Below are 10,596 nucleotides of genomic sequence, written 5' to 3'. Positions count from 1 at the left end.
GCCCGGGCGTGGAGGCCCCTTGCTTCTCGGAGTGCCCAGCACTCCCTCCCATCAGGAGGGTCCGTGCTTGTCCTAAACCCTATCCCCGCTTCCACTGTGGGCCGAGGCTCGGAGTCACTGCCAGGGGAAGCGGGGGCAGTCTCCCACAGAGAGAGGCCTTCCTCCGCTGGAGTGCTTGCCGCCACCGGGCTCCACCCTGCGCCTCTGACAGGCGGACCAAAGGCTGTCCCCTCGGGCCGCCCAGGTACTTGAATCACCCACATGCCGAGGGGGCTGCCCAGACCCCGCCCCCCAGCCCGGACGGTCAGATGTCGTCCTCGACGGCGCCGCTGTGCTCGCTGAGGAGGTACCACTTGAACCTGTCGGGCAGAGGTAGGGCCTTGACCTTGGCGTCCACCGGCCACGGCTGAAGGTAGAGGCGGATGCACACGCGGCATACGTGCTTGAGGGGCGGGGGGTAGCTCTCCAGCTGCCTCAGGGAGACGTGCAGGGCCTGGATCTTGTCCGCCCTGGGAGTTGGTCACCATGAGATCCAGCACGGTCTCCGCCTTGCGCAGCAGGTCCGCGTGGCTCTCGTCCTCCGCACGGCCCGGGTGGGAGCAGAGCCTCTCGAAGATGATGTGGAAGCCGGACCAGCAGGACGCGCCATGCAGGGAGCAGTTGTAGGCTGCTCCCGACTCCAGCAGGAAGCGCAGCAGGGGGAAGTGCAGCTTGAAACTTTTGAGGCAGATGTGCATGAGGGACTCCTGGGCCGGGCACTCGCTGGGGTCGGCACTGTGGGCCAGCAGCAGCTGCGTGACTTGGAAGCAGAAGCGGTTGATTAGCTGGGCCTCCTCTTTGTCGCCTCCCACTGTCTCGCCCAGCAGGAAGATGATGCAGGTGAACACCGTGTCTCCGTCTTTGGTAGTGGTCTTGACGTCCGCCCCTCCTTCCAGCAGGAGCCGGATGTTCTCGGTGTTGTGGACCTGCACCCCATCACTGCTGGCCAGAGCGTGAAGCAGGGCTGTCTTACCATGCTTGTCGGCCGCACTGACATCTGCTCCGAGGTCCAGGAGGCGTTGCAGGCAGGGCAGGCCCTCTGGCTCCTCGCTGGCCAGGTCCAGGGGGCTGCTCTCGTGGATCCGGTCCCTGCGGTTGACGTCGGCCCCGTGGCGCACCAGCAGCTCCACCATGTCCGGCTGGTTCCGTAGGACGGCGATGTGCAGCGCCGTGTAGTAGGTGACCGGGTCTTCAAAATTGAGGTTGGCTCCATTCCGCAGGAGGATGGCGGCCGCACGTGCCAGCCCCAGCTCGGCCATCTTCAGCACGGCGTTGCTCACACCTTCCTGGTAAAATGGAGACTGGGCTTTTCTCTCAAGCAACTCGGTAAGAACAAGGATGAGGCTCTCCTCGCTGGCGGCATAACTGGGCCTGTCCAGGGGCTCCTGCCGCTCGGGGTCCTGGATGCCCAAGGAGCCCAGGATAGCATCCACGAGCGGCTGGTACTCGAAGATAATCCTCCGGAAGCCATGCAGAAACGGCATGCCGGCGGCCGCAGCTTCCACCGAGGCCGAGACACCGACGGGTGCGTCGCGCGGCCCGCGGTCCTGACCAGGTTCGGCCACTCGCTGAGTCCAGTTCCCAGCCCCGCGCCTTAGTTTTTTTAATGTTGCATTTCAAGCCAGTTTTCACACTCCTTTCACCCTGAACAAGAGGCTCTTTAGTTCCTCTTCACTTTCTGCCATGAGAGTGGTATCATCTGCATATCTGAGGCTATTGATATTTCTCCTGGCAATCTTGATTCCAGCTTGTGATTCATCCAGCCTGGCATTTAGCATGATGTACTCTGCATATAATTTAAATAAACAGATTGACAATATACAGCCTTGGCATATTCCTGTCCCAAGTTGGAATCAGTCAGTTGTTCCATGTTTGGTTCTAACTGTTGCTTTTTGACCCACATATGGTTTTTTAGGAGACAGGTAGAGTGGTCTGGTACTCCCATCTCTTTAAGAATTTTCCACAGTTTGTTGTGATCCACACAGTCAACGGCTTTATCAGAGTCCATGAAGCAGATGTATAAGAAAATATTATTCTGAACTTGGATTAGACCCAGGTGGCTTGGTAATAAAGAATCCGCCAATGAAGGAGATGCAAAAGATGCGGGTTTCATCCCTGGGTCAGGGAGATCCCCTGGAGGAGGAAATAGCAACCCACCCCAGTGTTCTTGCTGGGATAAACCCATGGACAAAGGAGCCTGGCAGACTGTAGTCTCTGGGGTCACAAAGAGTTGGACACAACTGAGCACACACACACTTGGATTAGGAAAATTTTCTTAAATAAGACAAACAAAAAACACTGTAAGATAAGACTGATGCACTTGACTATATTAAAAATCTTCTATTCATAAATTATCTTAAAGAAAATGAAAAGACAAGCTACAAATGAGACATTTCTAACATACATAACTGACTAAGAATTGGCATCAAGTCTCAATACCACTATTCAGTTCAGTTCAGTTCAGTCGCTCAGTCATGTCCGACTCTTTGCGACCCCGTGAACCACAGCACGCCAGGCTTCCCTGTGCAGCACCAACTCCCAGAGTCCACCCAAATCCATGTCCATCAAGTCGGTGATGCCATCCACCTTCTCATCCTCTGTTATCCCCTTCTCCTCCTGCCCTCAATCTTTCCCAGCATCAGGGTCTTTTCCAATGAGTCAGCTCTTCGCATGAGGTGGCCAAAGTATTGGAGTTTCAGCTTCAGCATCAGTCCTTCCAATGAACACCCAGGACTGATCTCCTTTAGGATGGACTGGTTGGATCTCCTTGCAGTCCAAGGGACTCTCAAGAGTCTTCTCCAACACCACAGTTCAAAAGAATCCATTCTTTGGCGCTCAGCTTTCTTTATAGTCCAACTCTCACATCCATACATGACCACTGGAAACACCATAGCCCTGACTAGATGGACCTTTGTTGGCAAAGTAATGTCTCTGCTTTTTAATATGCTGTCTAGGTTGGTCATAACTTTCCTTCCAAGGAGTAAGCGTCTTTTAATTTCATGGCTGCAATCACCATCTGCAGTGATTTTGGAGCCCAAAAAAATAAAGTCTGACACTGTTTCCACTGTTTCCCCATCTATTTGCCATGAAGTGATGGGACCAGATGCCATGATCTTAGTTTTCTGAATGTTGAGCTTTAAGCCAACTTTTTCACTCTCCTCTTTCACTTTCATCAAGAGGCTCTTTAGTTCCTCTTCACTTTCTGCCATAAGGGTGGTGTCATCTGCATATCCGAGGTTATTGATATTTCTCCCAGCAATCTTGATTCCAGCTTGTGCTTCCTCCAGCCCAGCGTTTCTCATGATGTACTCTGCATATAAGTTAAATAAGCAGGGTGACAATATACAGCCTTGACGTACTCCTTTTCCTATTTGGAACCAGTCTGTTGTTCCATGTCCAGTTCTAACTGTTGCTTCCTGACCTGCATACAGGTTTCTCAAGAGGCAGGTCAGTGGTCTGATATTCCCATCTCTTTCAGAATTTTCCACAGTTTATTGTGATCCACACAGTCAAAGGCTTTGGCATAGTCAATAAAGCAGAAATAGATGTTTTTCTGGAACTCTCTTGCTTTTTCGGTGATCCAGCGGATGTTGGCAATTTGATCTCTGGCTCCTCAGCCTTTTCTAAAACCAGCTTGAACATCTGGAAGTTCACGGTTCACATATTGCTGAAGCCTGGCTTGGAGAATTTTAAGCATTACTTTACTAGTGTGTGAGATGAGTGCAATTGTGCAGTAGTTTGAGCATTCTTTGGCGTTGCCTTTCTTTGGGATTGGAATGAAAACTGACCTTTTCCAGTCCTGTGGCTACTGCTGAGTTTTCCAAATTTGGTGGCATATTGAGTGCAGCACTTTCACAGTGTCATCTTTCAGGATTGAAATAGCTCAAGTGGTGTTCCATCACCTCCACTAGCTTTGTTCCTAGTGATGCTTCCTAAGGCCCACTTGACTTCACATTCCAGGATGTCTGGCTCTAGGTGAGTGATCACACCATCGTGATTATCTGGGTTATGAAAATCTTTTTTGTACAGTTCTTCTGTGTATTCTTGCCAATTCTTCTTAATATCTTCTGCTTCTGTTAGGTCCCTACCATTTCTGTCCTTTATTGAGCCCATCTTTGCATGAAATGTTCCCTTGGTATATCTAAGTTTCTTGAAGAGATCGCTAGTCTTTCACATTCTATTGTTTTCCTCTATTTCTTTGCACTGATCACTGAGGAAGGCTTTCTTATCTCTCCTTGCTATTCTTTGGAACTCTGCATTCAAATGGGTATATCTTTCCTTTTCTCCTTTGCTTTTCACTTCCCTTCTTTTCACAGCTATTTGTAAGTCCCCCTCAGACAGCCATTTTGCTTTTTTGCATTTCTTTTTCTTGGGGATGATCTTGATTCCTGTCTCCTGTACAATGTCATGAATCTCCATCCATAGTTCATGAGGCACTCTGTCTCTCAGATCTAGCCCCTTAAATCTATTTCTCACTTCCACTGTATAGTCATAAGGGATTTGATTTAGGTCATACTTGAATGGCCTAGTGGTTTTCTCCACTTTGTTCAATTTCAGTCTGAATTTGGCAATAAGGAGTTCATGATCTGAGCCACAGTCAGCTCCTGGTCTTGTTTTTGCTGACTGTATAGAGCTTCTCCATCTTTGGCTGCAAAGAATATAATCAATCTGATTTCAGTGTTGACCATCTGGTGATGTCCATGTGTAGAGTCTTCTCTTGTGTTGTTGGAAGAGGGTGTTTGCTTTAACCAGTGTGTTCTCTTGGCAAAATTCTATTAGCCTTTGCCCTGCTTCATTCTGTACTCCAAGGCCAAATTTGCCTGTTACTTCAGGTGTTTCTTGACTTCCTACTTTTGCATTCCAGTCCCCTATAATGAAAAGGACATCTTTTTGGGGTGTTAGTTCTAGAAGGTCTTGTAGGTCTTCATAGAACTGTTCAGCTTCTTCAGCATTACTGGTTGGGGCATAGACTTGGATTACCATGATATTGAATGGTTTGCCTTGGAAATGAACAGAGATCATTCTATCGTTTTTGAGATTGCACCCAAGTACTGCATTTCGGACTCTTTTGTTGACTATGATGGCTACTCCATTTCTTCTAAGGGATTCCTGCCCACAGTAGTAGATATAATGGTTATCTGAGTTAAATTCACCCATTCCAGTCCATCTTAGTTCATTGATTCCTAGAATGTCGATGTTTACTCTTGTCATCTCCTGTTTGACCACTTCCAATTTGCCTTGATTCGTGGACCTAACATTCCAGGTTCCTATGCAATATTGCTCTTTATAGCACCGAACCCTGCTTCCATCACCAGTCCCATTCACAACGGGGTGTTGTTTTTGCTTTGGCTCCATCCCTTCATTCTTTCTGAAGTTATTTCTCTACTGATCTCCACTGCATATTGGGCACCTACTGACCTGGGGATTTCATCTTTCAGTGTCATATCTTTTTGCCTTTTCATACTGTTCATGGGGTTCTCAAGGCAAGAATACTAAAGTAGTTTGCCATTCCCTTCTCCAGTGGACCACATTCTGTCAGTCCTCTCCACCATGACCCAGCTGTCTTGGGTGGCCTCACATGGCATGGCTTGGTTTCATTGAGTTAGACACGACTGTGGTTCTGTGATCAGATTGGCTAGTTGTCTGTGATTGTAGTTTCAGTCTGTCTGCTCTCTGATCCCCTCTCTCAGTCCCTACCATCTTACTTGGGCTTCTCTTACCTTGGACGTAGGGTCTCTCTTCATGGCTGCTCCAGCAAAGCACAGAGGCAGCTATCAGAGAAATGCAAATCAAAACTGCAATGAGGTACCACCTCACACCAGTCAGAATGACCATCATTAAAAAGTCTACAAGTAACAAACACTGGAGAGGGTTTGGAGAAAAGGGAACCCTCCTACACTGTTGGTGGAAATGTAAGTTGGTGCATTCACTATGGAAGACAATATGGAGTCCTCAGAAAACTGAAAATAGAATTACCATATGGTCTAACAATCTCATTCCTGGGCATATATTTTGACAAAATTATAATTCAAAAGGATACATGCACCCCTATGCTCACAGCAGTGCTATTCCCATAGACAAGACATGAAAACAACCTAATGGATATATAATGTATACATATACAATAGATAAGTACTGCTCAGCCATAAATAAGAATGAAATCATGCTCTCTTCAGAAAAAAATGGTTGCAACTGGAGATTATTATACTGGGTGAAGTAAGTCAAAAAAGAAAATACCAAAAAAAAAGAAAATACCATATGATATCACTTATATGTGGAATCTAAAATATAACACAATGAACCTGTCTACCAAGCAGAAGCAGACTCGTAGACATAGAGAACAGACTTGTGGTTGCCAAGAGGGAGGGTGGGAAGGGATGAACTGGGAGTTTGGGGTTAGCAGAAGCAAAGTGTTATGTATAGAATGGGTGGACAACAAGGTCCTACTATGTAACAAAAGGAACAATATTCAATGTCCTGGGATAAACCATAATGAAAAGAATATTAAAAAGAATATATATATGTATGTATGTGTGTGTGTGTATGTATGTATGTGTATAGCTGAGTACTTTGTTGTATAGTAGAAATTAACATAACATTGTAAATCAACTATACTTCAATTAAACATAATTGGCATCAAGGATTTTGTAATTTCTTTATATGAATTTCTTCAAATGAATGAGAAAAAGATAATCAAATAGAAAAATACATGGTACAAGAGTAAGGTACATGAGCAAGATATATGAGTAGGGAATTCTCAAAGGAAAGGCCTATGGCCAGTATACACTCAGAGAGATGCTCAAACTTATTAGTAAACAGAAAATCAAGACCACATTGAGATACTAACTTACACCTATTTGATTGGTAAAAATTAAGATATCTGACAATTTGAAATGTTGGAGAGAATGTAGATCAACAAGATCTCCTGTATTTCTTGTGGAGGTATAAATTTGAACAACCATTTTAAAATAATTTGGCTACAAAGTTTATTTCATAGACCCTCAAGGATAATACTGAAGTATTAACAACCAACACCACATGGGTACTGCCCAATTAAAACAGATGCCTGGCCAACCAGACTGGATGCTAGCCAATAGTTCTACTGGTGTGCACTGGCTTATTACTAATCCTATTTCCAGTACAACTCAGCATTCCACCTCTATTTACATACGCAGTGGAAACTTGCTCATGTTTATACAGAGATAGATATAAGAATATTCATAGCAAGGCTATGAATTAGTTAGTAGCTATTAATGCCTAGTCAAAATGCACAGTAACAGAAAAATGGATAAAATAATCATGGAATAGTCACACAATGGAATTATAAAGAACATGCCAAAATATGGGTAAATCTTAGTTAATATAATGTCAAATTTTCTCTAAGTCCCAAGAGATTATATACACTGAAATATACTTTTTTTTCATAGAGTTCAAAAATAACTAAAACTGAACAATATATTTAGGTCACATAGATAGATTATAGAACTGTAAGAACAAAAAAGAAAGGGAATAATCATCACAAGTTTAGGAAGGGGGAAGCATGGTTATAAGATGAAGAGGAGCAGATAGGTAGCTCTTCTAGTTGTTGGATGGTGGGATTGTAGGTGTTCACTACATTGGGCTTCCCTGTGGCTCAGACAGGAATGAATCTGCCTGCAATGTGGGAGACCCAGGTTCAATCCCTGGGTCAGGAAGATCCTGTGGAGAAGGGAGTGGCCCCCCACTTCAGTATTCTTCCCTGAAGAATTCCATGGACAGAGGAGCCTGGCAGACTACAGTTCATGGGTTTGCAAAAAGCTGGACACAACTGAAAGACTAACACTTTCACTTTTATACATACATACATATTCAAATAAGAGGTCTATGTCCGATGATACCAGTGACTATCAACCAAGGGTTATGATTTATCCAATTCTGTGTGTCTCAGATTCATTGAAAAATAAAAGGTGATTTTGAAATATGAGCAAAGAGCAAGGAATTTTAAAGAATGACCAAGCAGATAAGAAAGGAACTACATATAATTTCTAGGAATGAAAACTGTAATAGCTATAATTAGAAACTCAATAAATGGGTTTAATGGCCAAGTAGATTGCAGGTGCTAACAGAACTAGTGAAACAGAAAGATAGGGCTGAAAAAATACATGCAGGAAGCATCATAGAGAAATAAAGCTCTGAGAAAGAAGGGTTAAGGGATGTGAAGGGAACATGAGATGACCTAACACACTTCTAATCAGAGGCCCCCCAAAAGAGGGAGAGAACAGGGCAGAGGCAATTAATGGTGAGATAATAACTGATGATTTTTCAGAACTGATAAATACATCAAGATACAAATTCCCAACAAATTTCAAGTAAACAAATAGAAATAAATCCACACCTACAACATCATATTAAAACTGTAAAACCAGAGATAAAAAGAAGATTTAAAAGCAGCCAAAGAAAAGACAGGTTGTCTTCAAAGAAGCAATAAATAAGCTAACTGACCTCACAAAGCAACAACAGACACCCAGAGGACAATGGATCAGTATGTTCAATGTACTGAGAAAACAAAATGGTCAATTTAGAAATCTATGCCCAGTTAAAAAAGACTTTTCAAGGATCATGGTGAAATAAAGATATTTCAGAGAAGAAAAAGATCGAAAGATTGCCATTAACAGACTTCACTAAAGAAAATTATAGTAGGACTAGAGATGCAGACAGAGTACAGATATATGCACATACGGGGGCGGGGGACGAACTGAGAGAGGAGCATTGACATATATACGCTATCATATGCAAAACAGATAGCTACTGGAAAGCTGTTCTATAGCACGGGGAGCTCAGTGATGCTGGATGCTGGATGCTCTGTGATGACCCTGAGGTGTGGGATGGGGAGGGTGGCGTGGGAGGGAGGCTCAAAATGGAGGGACTATATGTATACATACAGCTCATTCACTTTGTTTTACAGCAGAAACGAACACAACATTGTATAGCAATTATACTCCAATAAAAAATAAAAAGGAAGTTCTTTAGACAAAATATCGTTTCCTATAAAAGTGATCTCAGATGGAAGGTTAGGATGCAAGGCGTAATGAAGAACAAAGGAAATAGTCAATATGCAGATACATACGAAAAAGACTTGACTGTATAAAACAGTAATAAAACAGGTTGGTGGGGTTTTCAAAGATAGAATTAAAACATATGTCAACAATAGTATATATCTCTGGAGAAGAAAGAAAAGAACAGAATTAGAGTTTCTAAGAGCCTCCTATTTGGGGAGAGGAAGATAAAGAGATCTATTAACTTCAGACTTTGATAAGTATATATGTTAAATTTTCAAGAGTAGGCAAAAAAAAAAAAAGAACAGAAATAGAATACTTTCCAAACAGTTGTAGAAAAACTGAAATAAACATCCTCAATAAAAATGGGAATCCCAGTACTATTTCAAGATGATTAGACTGTGGGCATGGTGGTAGGAGATGAGATTAATGATAAAGCAAGTCAGATTACAAAGGGTCTGAGGAGCCCAGCTGAGGTGTCGGACGCCTAAGCAATGTGGAGTCAGTGAGGTTTTGATTCAGGTGAGACTAACATGATCAGATCTGCTTTAAGAAACAGCACTTTAACAACAGTGTGGATATAGACTAGATTTTATACACACACAAACACACACACATTTATATAAGATCTCACAAAGATAATCAGAAATCTCAGACTTTGCCAGGAGAGTAATACAAATGTCTCCCATTGACATTCACTACTAAATCTTGGTAGCTTAAAACCCAGACCTTGGGACTTCTTGGTGGTCCAATGCTAAGACCACCATTGGAGGTGACGTGGGTTCCATCTCTGGTCAGGGAACTATGATCCCACATGCTGGGGGTCTACTAAGCCAATACTCACAATGAAGAACCAGTGCAGCCAAAATTTTACTTTAATTTAAAATTAAAAAAATTAAAAAGCATGAGAACAAGATGGCAGAGGAGTAGGTGGACGTGGAGTACATGTCTCTCTCCACAGACACATCAGGAACACACCTTCAGACACAGAAGTGCATGAAGAACACCAGCTGAGAGCGGACAGGAGTACCCAACCAGAGGAAAAGAATATATGAACCACGCAAAACTCGGTAGGACAGGGGAACTAGGGGGGAAGCAGGAATGTTAGTAGGACTGGGCCTGCCCTCTGCCGATAGGGGAACTGAAGCAGCGGTCCGAACCCCACACAGGGGAAATTGTCTGGGTCAGAGGAGAAACATTTTAAGGCTGAGAGTGAAACAGCTGACTTGTGGCAGCCTAAATAGAATCAGAATCAGAATCAGACAGTCCTTGCTGCAGTCATACATACCCCAGACAGGGATGCAGTTCCCCTGGAAGGCGCAGAGGCTGGGAGCTGGAGTTTAGGGATTGTGGAGAAATCCCTAATGGATTGTGGATCAGGGCAAGGGCTGTTGACTGTGGAGAGACAGATGGAGGGGATGTGAGGGAGGAGATTGTGGTGGGAAATGCCTGTGGAGAAAAACCAGGCAGCCATGGAAGCAAGGCAGTACTGCTGAGTCACACATAGAGGGTGGAGCCATCA

General features: G+C 44.1%; 1 protein-coding gene across 1 annotated transcript; it reads right to left on the bottom strand.

Moving 5' to 3' along the window:
• Positions 1–269: 269 nt before the first annotated feature.
• On the bottom strand, positions 270–1,550 carry LOC122437254 (ankyrin repeat and SOCS box protein 6-like). Its single transcript, XM_043461978.1, is given in 2 exon segments — positions 270–509; positions 511–1,550. Coding segments are annotated over 2 exon segments (1,218 nt in total). The 5' UTR covers positions 1,524–1,550; the 3' UTR covers positions 270–304.
• Positions 1,551–10,596: the final 9,046 nt, after the last annotated feature.

The sequence above is a fragment of the Cervus canadensis genome, chromosome 2 (assembly GCF_019320065.1).
Source record: "Cervus canadensis isolate Bull #8, Minnesota chromosome 2, ASM1932006v1, whole genome shotgun sequence".
Classification (NCBI taxonomy): domain Eukaryota; kingdom Metazoa; phylum Chordata; class Mammalia; order Artiodactyla; family Cervidae; genus Cervus; species Cervus canadensis.
The sequence above is the reverse complement of the archived record's forward strand: the minus strand, read 5'-3'. Positions and strand labels throughout refer to the sequence as shown.